The sequence below is a fragment of the Arachis duranensis genome, chromosome 2 (genome assembly GCF_000817695.3).
Source record: "Arachis duranensis cultivar V14167 chromosome 2, aradu.V14167.gnm2.J7QH, whole genome shotgun sequence".
Classification (NCBI taxonomy): domain Eukaryota; kingdom Viridiplantae; phylum Streptophyta; class Magnoliopsida; order Fabales; family Fabaceae; genus Arachis; species Arachis duranensis.
Window position 1 is genome coordinate 78,925,589 of NC_029773.3, and position 16,424 is coordinate 78,942,012.

General features: G+C 32.1%; 3 protein-coding genes across 4 annotated transcripts in view; 1 reads left to right on the forward strand and 2 right to left on the reverse strand.

Annotated features, from left to right (window-relative positions):
• The window catches only part of LOC107475283 (disease resistance protein RUN1), a 37,190-nt gene extending 21,467 nt beyond the window's left edge, over positions 1-15,723 (reverse strand). The window contains exons 1-2 of one of the 2 annotated variants that reach the window (XM_052257421.1): positions 15,085-15,723; positions 14,064-14,248 (exon numbers count right to left, since the gene is read on the reverse strand). In XM_052257421.1, coding sequence (XP_052113381.1) covers positions 14,064-14,248; positions 15,085-15,539 — 640 coding nt within the window. In that variant the 5' untranslated portion in view covers positions 15,540-15,723. Of the gene's footprint in view, positions 1-2,005; positions 2,237-14,063; positions 14,249-15,084 lie in introns of those variants that run through there. The other variant, XM_052257423.1, reaches the window with a different exon arrangement.
• On the forward strand, positions 2,864-4,659 carry LOC107475210 (scopoletin glucosyltransferase). Its single transcript, XM_016094836.3, has one exon. It carries the CDS (start codon positions 3,115-3,117, stop codon positions 4,564-4,566), a length of 1,452 nt encoding a protein of 483 aa, XP_015950322.1. The 5' UTR covers positions 2,864-3,114; the 3' UTR covers positions 4,567-4,659.
• LOC107475280 (disease resistance protein RPV1-like) lies at positions 6,638-12,888 on the reverse strand. The gene is given in 7 exon segments (XM_052257425.1): positions 6,638-8,312; positions 8,872-9,696; positions 10,095-10,373; positions 10,622-10,972; positions 10,974-11,727; positions 12,033-12,490; positions 12,872-12,888. Coding segments are annotated over 6 exon segments (2,979 nt in total). The 5' UTR covers positions 12,245-12,490; positions 12,872-12,888; the 3' UTR covers positions 6,638-7,754.
• Positions 15,724-16,424: the final 701 nt, after the last annotated feature.

Genomic DNA, 16,424 nt, shown 5'->3' on the forward strand with positions numbered 1-16,424 from the left:
ATTTAGTTGCTCCAATTTGTCCACATCATCAAGTACAAGAAGAATCTTTTTCTGGCCAAGTCTCTTTTCCAATATTGACTTTCCAGATTCAATGTTTTCTACCTTTATTTTCGTTGTCTTAAAAATAGAAGAAAGAAGTTGCTGTTGTAAATAAAGAATTCCATTATCTTGATCCCAAACTTCTCTTATATTTAGGAGGAAGCACCGACCTTCAAACTCGCGGAAAAGTTTATTATAAATCGCTTTGCTAATGGTTGTTTTACCACTCCCTCCCATGCCCCATATACCAAGTAGTAGAGGATTTTCTTGTTGCTGGTCTTTTAATAGTTGAATCACCTCTTCAACACTAGATTCAACTCCTACGGGATGATTAGCAACGAACAATTCCTTCATTTCCAGCATATGAGTAACTTGTTCAACAATGTTCTTAATATCCTCACTTTCATTCCTGCACCATAGGTACTAGAGATTATACAGACAGTAGGAGAAGATTTACAACTTTCTCAAGTTGTTTTAGTTTCATTGTAAGTATAATGTTGCTTAAAGTAAATAAATACATGCAAGTTAGACAAAATTAAGTTGAATTATATCATATGGTAGAATACTGGCAGCACCTTTTGAGTTTTGTTTTTACAACATATCATGATGTCTTCCAACTCTTGCAAACACCATCTTGAAAATGCATAATTTGGTGACAAAATAATGATAGAAGTTTTAGACTCTCCAATTGCTTTCAGAAGCGAGAGTGAGAGACTTTCCCCTCTTGCTAGCCCGTTTTCATCCTTGAAAACATAGATACCAGCATTTTCAAGAGATGCATAAAGATGTGAGATGAACTTTGAGCGAGTTTCTTTGCCTCGAAAGCTCAAGAATACATCATATGGCCTTTGCTGCATAAGTTTTTAAATGTGAAAATAAAACACACTGAACTAACTTTTGGACAAGTATTAAATCTATGCAGCATACACTATAAACTGAATTAAAAGTTTTTTATTCCATAGTAGGATACATTCACCTTAATTAAAAGTTTTTTTAACAATTTATTATATTAAAAATTTTATTTTTATTATTAATGAATTTATTGAGTTGCAATTTTTTTTCTTTCTTTGTTATGTTCCCAAAAGAGTTTCAAAAACAAATGGCAACTATAAATCAATTTATGTGCTCATAAACCATAACATCCTACAAACTACAAACCTGAGGCTCAATCGAGGATTCCTTCATATACATTTCTCTTCCGATGTCTTGTAGCAAACGATTCATGCAAAGCTTGTCCTCATCAAACCACACAAGACTATGCTCTTCAAGTCCTTTAATTGCTCTTGGTGCGGCATTACGTCCAGCTTCTTGTAATATCTGATTTATATCATTTCGATTCATTCCAATAAAGAGATGTCTCAAATAAGCTAGTTCAAGAAATATTTCCTTTTCTGCATATCCAACAGAATCTATGTTTTCTTTTAAAACCTGCCAGTGCCATACATCTTGAAAGGGTAATCGTTTGAAGTTGTCCAATACATTCTCCCACTCTTCTACACTTTTTTCAGAAACAGCAGAGCTAACACACACAAGAGCCAGCGGCAGTCCATCAGAATATTCAATTGCATAATTAATAAGACCAGAAAAACTTCTTTCAGGAGTGGCTTTGTTGAATGCGCTCCAACTAAGAAGCTCAACACATTCGTTGTAGTCCATTTCTTTCACTCTGTATATATGATTAACTCCAATCTCTTGATGTCGATCATGTTTAGTCCTTGTCGTGATGATTATTATACTCCCTGGACCAAAGCCTTCACGAGTTACTGGCAAAACCTCCAGCTCTCTTTCACTTCTCACATTATCAAGTATAAGAAGTACCTTTAAGCAACGAACTCCTTCCCACCATAACTTTCTTGTTGAGTCAAAGTTATGCGCTTTTCTTTTAACTTGGTCTCTCAAAAAAAAGAAGCTCCCTCCTTAGATAATCCTCCTCCCTATCCTGGATGTGTCGGACAAATCTCCTCACCTCGAAATTGTGGCTAATTTGATTGTAGAGGGCTTTGGCAATTGTAGTTTTACCTATTCCCGCCATTCCCCATATTGCTATTATGAGGACACCATCTGCTTTCTTATTGTTTAAGAGTTGAATCAAATCTTTCACACGAGAGTCTACTCCCACCGGATGCTTTGCAATGAATAATTTTGCTGAATCTATATCAAGGATGTAACATGTCCAACTATATGGCTCATAACTTTTCTGTTATTACTGAAAAAATATAAATATAAAGCATAATCATTAACCAATAATACAAATTATTAAGGATAGAGGAATGTTAGAAGACAGTGAGAATTTATTGTTTTGGCCATTAGTTAGCTATTAATGTTTAAAATTATAAGATAAAACTAGACATTTTAATTTTTAATAAAAAATTGTTTTAAAAATTTTTAAAAATTATTTTTATTACAAAAATTAATTTTTGTGTCATTTTAAAAAAATTAATTTATCTTAAATCATAGGTTTTGAGAATATAATTATCTTATAATATAATTTATTAATAACTTATTTGTCCAATACACCCAATTGGGTTATCTGAAAACGACAGCAAGCTTCTAGAAGCAAAGGGGGACCAAGGGCTTCTACGTATACCATGACGTTATGCCAAAATGGCCCAAATTGGTCAATACAGTGGGTGTGGAAATTGTTACCCACACATTATTCCAGTTTGTCTTATATCGTTTCATATTGATTTATCTTGATATAAAATTTTAACCTTTGTCTTATATAGTTATTATTTAAGAGAGCTTATTTTCAAACCGAAACCAATCATTTCAATCACTTTGGTCTAGTGGCGAGGACTTTGAATAATCTGCAAGCACAAGTCGTAGATAAGAAGTTTCAAATTTCTCCGTCATCATTTAAACCGGTAATTATGATTGGTGAAAACCATAGCAATTTTCTAATTCATCTAGAAGCTCGATGAGCAGAATGACCTCTATAATAATTGCACAAAACTCCATTCCTATTCACTCCTCACACTCAAAACCATAATGGCAATCCCTTCACTTTAACCTTCTTTCTTACTTCTAAATTAAACTCAACAATTTATCTGCGAAATTAAACAATTTTTGCTTAACATGGGTAGTGAAGAGTGTAATTTGCACATATTCTTCTTTCCTTTCTTAGCTCATGGCCACATGATTCCCACCGTTGACATGGCCAAACTCTTTGCTTCAAGAGGAGCCAAAGCCACCATAATCACCACACCAATAAACGAACCTTTCATCTTCAAAACCATAGAAAAAGCTAAGACTCATGGCAAAGGTAGTATCCACATCAAAACCGTCGAGTTTCGCCCCGTTGACTTTGGTTTACCTGAAGGTTGCGATAACGTTGACTTTATTCGTTCATCGGATAAGATTCCTCTGTTCTTTGAAGCCACTAGGTTTCTACAAGAACCATTTGAGCGGTTATTGATTCAGCATAATCCTGATTGTGTTGTCTCTGATATGTTCTATCCATGGACTACTGATTCTGCTGCTAAGTTTGGGATTCCTAGGATTATGTTTCATGGAACTAATTTCTTCTTCATGTGTGTTAGTGAATCTACCAGACTCTATGAGCCTCACAAGAATGTTTCTTCCGATTCGGAATACTTTGTCATTCCTAATCTACCGGATGAGATTAAAATGACAAGGATGCAGATGCCGCCTTTCGCTTTGCACAACGAAGGAAAAGGCACGCACCCCATCGCCAAATTGTCGAAGGAAGCAATCGAATCAGAGAAGAAGAGCTATGGAACAGTGGTTAATAGTTTCTACGAACTGGAGAAAGATTATGCAGATCATTTCAGGAATGTTCTTGGAAGAAAAGCATGGCATATTGGACCTTTGTTTCTTATAAACAAGGACGACACTCAAGACAAAGCTCAAAGAAGAAAAGATGCATCTATTGATGAAAACGAGTGTTTGAAGTGGCTTGACACAAAGAAGCCCAATTCAATTGTTTATGTTTGCTTTGGAAGCATTGCGAATTTTCCGGATTCTCAGCTAAGAGACATTGCTATTGGTCTCGAGGCGTCGGGGCAACATTTCATTTGGGTAGTGAAGAAAAGCAAGGAAGATGGAGATGAGTGGCTACCAGAGGGGTTCGAGAAGAGAATGGAAGGAAAGGGACTAATCATAAGAGGTTGGGCGCCACAAGTGTTGATTCTTGAGCACCAAGCAATCGGAGCCTTTGTTACTCATTGTGGTTGGAATTCGACTTTAGAAGCAGTGACTGCTGGGGTGCCAATGGTAACTTGGCCTATTGCGGCAGAGCAGTTTTACAATGAGAAATTGGTGACTGAGATTCTTAAAATCGGAGTGCCCGTTGGCGCGAAAAAATGGTTGAGATTGATAGGGGATACGGTTAAATGGGAGGCAGTGGAGAAAGGTGTGAAGAAAATAATGGTAGGAGAAGAAGCAGAGGAAATGAGGAATAAGGCTAAAGTGTTGTCTCAGTTGGCTAAGAGTGCTGTGGAAAAGGGAGGATCATCGTACTCTGATTTAGATGCACTCATTGTGGAGTTGGCTTCACACAAGCACTGATTTCCCATATTTTAAAAATAGATTACTCGTTTTAATTTAGCAACTTCAGTTGTAATTTTAAATCACAAGGTTTTTCTTGCCAATGAGTTATAACTCAAATGGTATATGATACTATATATATATATATACTATGTCTTATCATCAATTATATTTTATTTTATATAATCAATTTATTTATTAAAAAATATTTTTTTATTTTTTATTTGTTTGCATTCTATTTATATATTTACATATATTAACGTTATTTTCATTCTTTAAATGTTTGGGACATAAATTGATATTTTTTAACCTTTACTTAAAATATTTTTTTAATTTCCTACAATTTTTTACAGTAATGTGTTTTGTATTCATTAATCCTTGGAATTCTAATTTCCTACCTCTTGCATTTTTTTTTTGTAAATAATTAAAAAAAATGAATGAATGAAAATAAAACATATAAAAATGTTATATTAAATTTAAGAAATTTTTAATAATTAATATAAGAGATTAAGAAATAAAGAGTAGTAAGAGTCTTAATATGTATAAGTTGTAGAATTTGAATGTTTGTAACTGAATTTTTTATAATTATCATTATTATCACATTTTTAATGTATATTTATTACATTTAATTAGTACTTAATGTTTCAATTAAATAATAATAGATAAAAAAATTTTGTTTTAATTTTTTAAAAATATTTTACTAAATAGTGATTGGTTGATTTTAATCTTTTGCCAAATCATTAGAATTGCTGATGTGGCATCATTAGCAAAGAAAAGATGGCTTAAATTCATTACAAAAAAAAGTTAGTATTAATTTTTATATATTATAAATAGATATGTTATTGGATTACTAAATTAAAAATACTAGAATAAAGAAATTGATTTGATGGTGGCTAGCAATCCATTAATACTTTATTCAATTAATACTATAAACTCAGAAAACTGTTCTTAGCAAAGAATGATGAAATTATTCATTAATACTTTATTCAGTTATATTAGACTCTATTTCATTCTATTCAATTTAAAATTGTTGAAGATGACAATAACGGAAGAGAAAAATAACAAAAAAAAAAGAAAAGAAGAAGAAGGAGGAGAAAGAAAGTAGGAAAGAAGAACCTACGTGTACGAATTTGAAAAAAGAAAAAGAAGAAGAAAAAGCAACAGAAGCACAAGAAAAAACATGCACGCATGTTGGACTTAGTTGGTAATATAACTTGGATGCAAAGCATTATTATTATCATTATTATTATTATTATTATTATTATTATTATTATTATTATTATTAGAGTCATTAGAATTCATTGTTTTTAGTCATTACTTAATTATTAATTCAATTTCTTTAGTCTAGTCATTTAACCACATATTTTATCCGATGAATATTAGAGGATCATCAAAATTTATTTTTTTTTACCATCAGTTAACCAATAATATGAATTCTGATGCTAACGGGAGGTTTTGCCAGTAACTCGTGAATATTTTTGTCCTTATTTAATATTTTTTTTGTTGTCTACGATATTTTTTATTTTGTAGAATGAAGACTAATTTATTACGTATCTAAGCTCTATTTAAAGATTTAGCACAAGTGAGCTGAACAATCAACCAATTCAGGTTAATTCTCTATTTAATATTTATTATACAAAAACTTATGTAGAGTTATATTTTATGACAAATAGATCATAAATAGATATTAAATAGAATTTTTTAGTCGAAATATTTTAATTGTAAATTCTAAATTCTAAATTCTAAATTTTAAAATTTTTAAATAAAAAAGTGATAATTAAAAAATTAACTAATATTAATTAATCAAAATTTCATTTCCTATATTTATGTAATAAAGTATTAAAAACTCGTTTGAGATTTTTTCAAAAGTTATTTTTTTGAACTTTTGATATATGAGAAGTAGTAGTATTAATGTCTGGTGTAATTTTTAAAACCAAATTGTAGTTTTTTAGAAAGCTATTTAAGTGCTTATAGAGAAGTTAAAAAAATGACTTCTCTTATAATAAAAAATTTTTTATTATATTTTTTTAAAATAAAAAACTAAATATAAAATAATTTATTCAAAAATTAATTTATTCAACTACTTGCTCTACAGACCTCAATGATCATGGAGTATCTCTTTCTGATGATCAAGAGGAAGCTTGGGATGGTTTCCTTGAAAGGAAAAATCATTTTTTTTCATATCAGCCAATTTCATTCAATTGCTCCACCAAAGATTTTGTTACAGGTAACTCTGTCTATAGTGATGAAATTTATGATACATTTATATTCCATGTCCAAGTCCAGGGAGCAGACAAAACCTCTCGGACAAGAGGTATTTGATGATCATTGCCCTGTTGAGTTGAGTCTTAATACTCCATTGGAAATCTCTGAACCTCAAGGTTTAAAGGCATATAATCTACTGAAGAAACATATGTCAAAATGGAAACAGCATTTTGATTTGTATTCAATCTAAGATTTGAAAGAGGTAGTTAACAGGTGATCCTTAATTCTTTTGTCATTGTCCCCACAGATAAACGCAGATGAGTTTTATCCTCTGAAAGAGATTGTGTTGTATTTGCAGTCTCTTCAAATGCGTTGTATTTGGGTGTTGAAGCAAGTTTGAGGTCAGCTTTCATAATTTTCTTGGTAGAATCAGAAGTCTCCTTTTAATACTTTGTCTAACACATCTAGTGATTCTTAACCTGCCATGGCATGGTTTTAACTTGGCTGTGGAAGATCTTTTATCTCCTCATACTAGAATGCAATAACATATTTGACTCTTGTAAAGTACATTTTCAAAATTTTGTTGCAGTTTTATGCAGGGGGTCTAGGGAAAAGTTGGATTGGGGCTAACTCGGTTAAACTAACTTGGTTCATGGTTGACAATTTTGTCAACTAAAATGACTCATCCATATAATTAGATTTACAGGGTCTAGATAGAGCTTTATTTAAACCGAGAAAACAAATACAAATTTGCAAGGCGACGGTTTTGAACTATATACATTATATATAGAATAATAAAATGCTATGCAATAGTCCTTGATCATCTAAAAACATGTTCACCCTATTAATGATTGGTATCATCATACTCTTTGAATTTTTGTTTCGTATGTGACTTCAAATTTTTCGGAAAATAAGATATGAACATTAGACAATTAGCAAATGAACAAAAAACAAGCACAAAAAATACCTTTGAGAAATTTTGTTTTTAAAAAATATGGACAGAACTAAATTGTGTTTTTAAAATAACATTTGTAGATATTTAGACAATGAGCACTTACTTTTGAGAAATTCTTGTTTACTCCTTGAAGTAAATCATTTTCTTCTCCATCATGAACAATGATATTTCCATCTGCTACCATATCATCACCACAAACAATACCTTCAGCTTGTTGCTCTGCATATATGAGATAAACTGCTGTCTTCTTCACAGTGAATCCTAATCCGGAAGCAACAACAATCTGCACTTTGTCACCAGCTTCAAGGTTCGCTATTACTTTCTGCCATTCATCATCTCTAAGTGAAGCCAGTGTATCTCCATCGTAGAGAAAAGGAGTGGTCTTTGTATGATTTATGATACACAAATTTTTAATGATAGGGCCTTCTAAAGGTACAATGTTTGAGGAAGAAGAGTAGATGATACACAACATCACTGACTGTAACTTATGCCCATTCACCTGAGGGATGTCAAAAACTACAAAAGAACCTTCACAACTGAATGTTAACCAATCAGGATTCTTGTTGCCAGGAAGCAAGCAATCTCCAGGTACTCTTGCATTAAACTTCTGTATAATGAAAAACATACTTCAGTATTGGAATTTTAAGTATTAGGTATAAATAGTTAATTTCATGACTTAGTTTGAATTAGGTGAATAACATACATTTGTAACGATTAAGATGCAAAGACAGTACCCTAAATATTTTGACTATGACAACATGGACTGCAAAAGAACAAAAGTTGTTCAATAAAAATTTACACCTGCTTAGATTATTTTGTCAAACACCCATAATATTTTGGAGAACCACAAGGGACTTTAATTCTTTAGAAATCCATTTTATGAGGGTCAAAATCTTTCGGGTACATATTTGGCAGTACACGAAAGAGAGATTTTTCTATTATTATGAGATAAAATAAAGATACAACAAGATATCCTTTTTATTTTGTTAAAAAAAATGAATGAGATAAAATAATTTAATTCTGAGTTTTAGGATGGACCATATCATATATTAGCATTTTCTAATATTTTGAAACACCTTCTAAAACATTTTAAAAAAGATAGAGATGTTAAACTATTTCGATGATAGAACCAAAGGGTAAATTGGTAGAAAAAGATAGAAACAAACCTGCAAAATATTTTCCCTAAGTAACTCTGTGACTGAACAACTCATTCCCATTTGAATTAAAATTGAATTCAAGGAATTTTCTGATTCAATAATGTCACCTTCACTGCAGTAACCAATTAATGATGAGCTACTCCCTTTTGAGATATTTGATGCACTTGATGTTTCTTTCATTTCATTGCAGTTTGTGACATCAAAAGTATTAGAAACTACATCTCCTATAATTTGAAGTTGTGAGCCACATTCCAGCCTAACATTCTGGACCTTTGGAAGCTCTCTGATGATGGATGATAGGCCTTGAGAGTTGCTATTTGGTACTATTAAGGAAACAAGATTTAACAAGTCCAAAAATGTTTGCACTTGGGGTGAGAAGTTATTTGTTGGAGAGGTCCATGACCAAATGATTGAAGGAAACACATTGCGCGATAATCCTTTAAAGTCGCACAAAGAAATATACACAATACTCTTTAATCTTAGTAGTGCATGAGGCACTTGTGTTATGGCAGTTTTATCTGCCATCAAAGTTGTCAATGATTCCATTTGTTCTATGTCTTCTTCTAACTTATCAATCGATGAACATCCTGAAAGAATGAGAGTTTTGAGAGATTTCAACTTGTAGATGCTTCTTGGAAGTACACGAAGCCCTGAACACCCTTTCAAATTGATTAGAAGAACTTGCTCGAGATGTTCAATGGTATGAGAAACCCAAGTCAACTTTGGGCAATATTTGAGTATTAACTTTTCAAGATTGGGCATATTTGAAAAGTCAGGAGTTTGTGCCAAGTGTTGAGAATGACTAAGATTGAGAATTTTTAGATTCTTCATCATCTGCAAGAATTTAAAGGTGAAAAAAAAATTAAAGAACTTACAAAACATAGATGTAAACATGTGATATTTCATTTAAATTGTTTTTACAAATTCTTTAACAGGTATGCTTTTCTTTTCCTTTTTGATAAAATAAGAATTCCATTAAGGTGAGAAAAAAGAGATACAAAAAAAAATGGTGGTGGATTAGATTTCTCCTATAGAAAAGCAAAACACAAAACAAAGACCTATATGAAAAAAAAAAAAAAGCAAAGCTCTCCAATCTCTCAACATCTCCAAAATGACCATGAGTTTTACTCCAAATAAATGCTAAGCATTGTTTTTCTCTCTTGTTCTTGAAGTTTTCTGATTGATGTTTGCGCTGTTCAACCACAAAATGTAAATAACACTCAAATTTATACCTGTCCCTTCTTCCATACTAGTTCAAGTTTGCTATATTTGAAGTCAACAGCAACTAGATTTCCTTGATCAAAGTTTGCAGTTGTATATTCTGAAGGACATTCATGCCAACACAACCATCGAAGATCTGTTGAAAGGTATTTAAAGTCTCCAACAAGTTGCACATTCGCAAACTGAAGCAACCTGAGTCTCTTTATCTCCTTAAATGCTTCCGTCTTTAATTGAGTTGGATTCAGTGACTTTGGCAGGTTCAAGGCAAGCCCCTCAATAGCTTTTGTTCCCTATAGATTACAGGAACCAAAAAGTAAAAATAGATCAAGGACAGCTAAAAGAGCATTAAACAATTCATAAAAGCCAAATAACTAAAAAACTCCAAACAGGTGGATTGATCAAGATTCCGAAGAAAAGAATATAATCAAAGGAAGTTCCACTCCCTTGTCCGAAAATATAATTGAATACGGTTAAATAGAAAGTGTCACCATATATCATTGTTGTTATATGAATTCATAAACATACATAAGATTCTTACCATGTCTTTTGATAATACATTAAGCACTTCCTCTGGATTCCACAACCTATTACGTTCCTCAGGTTTCATTGGCAAACTTTCAAGAATAATTTCTCTTCCCATGTCTCGCAGCAAACCATGCATGCCAAGTTTTCCCTTAGTGTCCACAGTAATAAGGCATCGTTCCATAAGAACATTTATTCCAATTTCAGCTGAATGCCCGCAGCCATTTAATATATCAATTACATCATTTTTGTGCATCCCAATAAAGAAAAATGCTACATCAAGAAATATTTCTCTATCCCTATCATCACTTAGACCATCAAAACTTATTTTAAGCTTCTTATGTACATCATTGTTTGGAATAGTTTTTGAGTTTATTCAAAACACTCCTCCATTCATATACTTTCCTATTAAACAGATGTGACCCAATTACCTCAAGAGCCAGTGGCAATCTCTCACAATATGAAACAACTTCATTAGCAAGTGAAGCAAACTCTTCTTTTGGACATGGTTCTTTGAATGCATGCCAGCTAAAAAGTTCAATGGATTCTTTGTCATTTAACTCTTTCATACCATATAACTTGTCAATTCTAAGACAACGTAGAAGATGCTCGTCTCTTGTTGTGATGATTATTATGCTACCGGGACAGAACCATTTACGGCTTGCAGCTAAAGAATTTAGCTGCTCCAATTTGTCCACATCATCAAGTACAAGAAGTATCCTTTTCTGGCCAAGTCTTCTCTCTAATATTGATTTTCCAGATTCAGTGTTTTCAATCTTTATTTTCGTTGTCTTGTAGATAGCAGAAAGAAGTTGTTGTTGTAAATGAAGAATTCCATTATCTTGATCCCAAACTTCTCTTACATTTAGGAGGAAACACCGACCTTCAAACTCACGGAAAATTTTATTATAAACCTCTTTGGCAATGGTTGTTTTACCACTCCCTCCCATGCCCCATATACCAAGTAGTAGAGGATTTTCTTGTTGCTGGTCTTTTAATAGTTGAATCACCTCTTCAACACGAGATTCAATTCCTACGGGATGATTAGCAATGAACAATTCCTTCATTTCCAGCATATGAGTAACTTGTTCAACAATGTTCTTAATATCCTCACTTTCATTCCTGCACCGTAGGCACTAGAGATTATACACACAGTAAGAGAAGATTTACAACTTTCTCAAGGTGTTTTAGTTTCATTGTAAGTATAATGTTGCTTAAAGAAAATAAACACACGCAAGTTAGACAAAATTAAGTTGAATTATATCAGTAAGAATTTCATATGCTTTTATATCGGAAGAAATTTTTAAGAAAATGAATCTTAGTATGCAATTCCTAAATTTAGAATTTGTCGAAACTTTATATATTTAAACACCTGTAGATAGAATAGAGAGATTCTTGCAAAATATGAAGGATATTAATTAATTTACTTGGATTTTCGGATGACAAACCCTGCAATGCACCCAACTTCACGGAGTGCTTTCCTCCAACTCTGCTCCTTACCTTTTATTTTATCCGGGTATCTTCTCATAAGATTATCAAAAGCTTGTCCAAAATTACCAGTCTGATTTAGCACTTCCGAGGGATCTATATGGTAGAATACTGGCAGCACCTTTTGAGTTTTGTTTTTACAACATATCATGATGTCTTCCAACTCTTGCAAACACCATCTTGAAAATGCATAATTTGGTGACAGAATAATGATAGAAGTTTTACACTCTCCAATTGCTTTCAGAAGCGAGATTGAGAGTTTTTCCCCTCTTGCTAGCCCGTTTTCATCCTTGAAAACATAGATACCAGCATTTTGAAGAGATGCATAAAGATGTGAGATTAACTTTGAGCGAGTTTCTTTCCCTTGAAAGCTCAAGAATACATCATATGGCCTTTGCTGCATAAGTTTTTAAATGTGAAAATAAAACACACTGAACTAACTTTCAGACAAGTATTAAATCTATGCAGCATACACTATAAACTGAATTGAAAGTTTTTTATTCCATAGTAGGATACATTCATCTTAATTAAAAGTTTTTTAACAATTTATTTTTATTATTAATGAATTTATATTGGTAAAACGGGTGGCTGATTCGTGGCTGATTTTCAGTACGCACATTACATAATTATTAAAAATAGGGTGGAGAGTAGGGAAATTTCAGGATTAAGGGAGTTGCAATTTTTTTTCTTTCTTTGTTATGTTCCAAAAAGAGTTTCAAAAAAGAAATGGCAACTATAAATCAATTTATGAGCTCATAAACCATAAGATCCTACAAACCTGAGGGCTGAGGCTCAATCGATATTCATTCCAATCTATGATGGACGGACACCGACACGGACACGAGACACGAGACGACACAGGACACGTCGACACGCGAATTTTAAAATCTTATAAGACACGCGAACACGCATACATATAAAATATAAGGTGTTTTTTTAGATAAATCGTAATCATATTTTAATATTTATTGATATTAAAATATAGATTAATATTTTTAATTATTTTTAATGTCTTATTTTAATTATATCAAGTATTTAAAATATTTTTTATTTTAATAAATAATAATATATAATATATATTAATTTATTTCAAGAATATATGTTAAGAATAAGACTCGACACGCTGACACGTGATGATATTTAAGTGTGTCCAAGCGTGTCCGATAAAATTTTTTTATTTTTTATTAAGACACGGTTTGGACACAGCAGACACAACGCATGTCCGCCGACAGTGAGTGTCGTGTCCGCGGACACAGCAATTCAGCAAAGTCTCCATGCTTCATAGATTCCAATAAAGAGATGTCTCAAATAAGCTAGTTCAAGAAATATTTTCTTTTCTTCAGATCCAACAGAATCTATGTTTTCTTTTGAAACCTGCCATACAACTTGAAAGTGGAATCTTTTGAAGCTGTCCAATACATTCTCCCACTCTTCTATACTTTTTTCAGATACAGCAGAGCCAACACACACAAGAGCCAGTGGCAGTCAATCAGAATATTCAATTGCATAATTAATAAGACCAGAAAAACTTCTTTCAGGAGTGGCTTTGTTGAATGTGCTCCAACTAAAAAGCTCAACACATTCGTTGTAGTCCATTTCTTTCACTCTGTATATATGATTAACTCCAATCTCTTGAAGTCGATCATATTTAGTCCTTGTCGTGATGATTATTAAACTCCCTGGACCAAAGCATTCACGAATTCCTGGCAAAACCTCCAGCTCTCTTTCACTTCTCACATTATCAAGTATAAGAAGTACCTTTACTTCCCTCCATATATTTCTTGTTGAGTCGAAGTTTTCCGCTTTTGTTTTAACTTGGTTCAAAAACAAAAGAAGCCTCTCTTCTATAAAATTGGAAGCCAACCATATTGGATAATCCTCCTTCACATCCTGGATGCCTGCGACAAATTTTCTCACCTCGAAATTGTGGCTAATTTGGTTGTAGAGGGCTTTGGCAATTGTAGTTTTACCTATTCCCGCCATTCCCCATATTGCTATTATGAGGACACCATCTGCTTTCTGATTGTTTATTACGAGTTGAATCAAATCTTGTACACGAGACTCTACTCCCACCGGATGCTCAATGAATAATTTCGTTGAATCTATCAAGGTTGTAACATGTCCAACTATATGGCTCATAACTTTTCTGTCATTCCTAAAAAACATATAAATATAAAGCATAATCATTAACCAATAATACAAATGATTAAGGATAGAGGAATGTTGGAGACTTGGAGGGCCATTAGAATTTATTATTTTGGCCATCAGCTAGCTATTAATGTTTAAAATTATAACATAAAGTATGTTGTTGGATTACTAAATTAAAGAAACTAGAATAAAGAAATTGATTTTATAACTAAGTGATGGTAAAAAATAATAAATTTTGGAAAAAAGAACAAATAGGTCTTTGACTTTTTTATCAACGGACATTTAAATCCTTAAAGATTTGAAACTACATTTAAGTTTCTGACCTTTTTCAAAACCATGACCTAGTTGATACAAATGCACACGTGAAAAGAGATTTTAAAATGGAACAAATTAGACCCAGGGATCCATGTGTACAGATTTTGAAGAGATCAAGAAATTAAATGTACTTTAAAATCCTCAAACTTAAATATTCGCACACCAAAAAGGCAAAAAGTCAGGAATCGATTTATCATTTTCTCTAAATTTTAATTTTTTTTATACAATTAGAATTTAGATTTTAGAGTTAGCCAAATGTTGACCAAAAAAAAAATAAATTTTGTTAATAGCTCGTTTTACTCGTTCTCGCTATCTCTGTTTTCTCTGCCAACTCTATTCAAACCCTCTCAGTCTCTGGTACCTTCGCAAACATCGTTCAATATGCACATTTATCAGAGGAACAGGATAAGAATTGAATGACAAAATCACGTTCCACTCTAGTCTCCAACAAGCCAAAGATACTCAAAAGGTCATGGCTCATCAAAAACAAAGATCAAAGCATTAAAAAACATGGGAGAATTTAATTACCAGATATCTGGAATAAACCTGGGTAAAATGGAAGCAGCTTGTCGAAGGGCGGTCTCATAACTCAACATCCTGTTTTCTTCCCTTGAGATTCCTTGCAGAGTTCGCGACAAAATCTCCCCAAAATAACCGCTCAGATTGCATACTTGGGAGGGATCTAAGCAATAGAACACGGGCACAACCTTCTGATCTATCCTCCGATGACACTCCATTATTTTCACGAGTTCTTGCAAGTACAAGGTTGATTCAGCACACTCTATTGTGAAAACTATGATAGAAACTCTGCATCGTTCGATTGCGCCAGATAATAAAAGTGTATTAGTCTTGAGCTCGGTGCGGTCTGCTAAAACATGCAGTCCAACACTTTCGAGTGCATCATAGAGATCTGAAATAAAAGGATGAAGGAACTCCAATCCGGAAATAATGTACGCATCATATTCTTGGTTTTGGGAAGGCATAGCAGCGATTGGTTAAAAGTGATGCTCTGACTCAAGTCATATACAAGCTGAGGCTTAGAAAGCTTATGGAGGAGGCTGGAAGATCTTTTGTCAGTTCGTAGGAAGTTAGAGAAGAAGTAAACAGGGACTTCATACCTTCTTTGTGAAGCAAATCAAGTCAACGATAGTATTCACTACTCTCTTTGACACGGTTGGGACTTGGGAATGCGATGATCTGTACGCATTATGTATGTATGCATTATTTATTATTATTATTATTATTACAAAAAAAAATATTAGAGTCATTATATTAATTTAATTTTTTTAATCTAATAATTCAATAACATATTATATTCAATAAATATTAAAAGATTATTAAAATTTATTATTTTTTATCATTATCTAATCAATAATATAAATTCGGATACTAATAGGAGGTTTTGTAGTAATTTACAAATACTTTTGTTTTAGTTAACATTTTTTTTTTGTTTTCTATGATATTTTTAACTTTGTAGAACGAAGACTAATTTATTACGGATCTAAATTCTATTTAAAAATTTATCACAAACTAATGAGTTATTATAAATAGATATATATTAAATAAATTTTTTACTAAAAATATTCTAATTTTATATTATAAATTATAAATTTCTAAATAAAAAGTTTGATAATTAAAATATTAATTAATTAAAAATTCATTTCCTATATTTATGTAATAAGGCACTAAATCAGTTCACCTAATTTTTGTGTGTCTCAGCCGTATAAAAAAGTCATTTGTGGTATCTGATACTATTTAAATTAAGGTGATTGTTATGGTGTTTAAAATTATTTGCCTAACTTATTAAAAAGCGTTAAAAATTAATATTTAATTTTAAAAATATAAAAATAAATAATTATTAAATATTT

Bases quoted from the DNA above. Each gene is read 5' to 3' on its own strand.
- LOC107475210 (XM_016094836.3), top strand. From the start codon at position 3,115: ATGGGTAGTGAAGAGTGTAATTTGCACATATTCTTCTTTCCTTTCTTA.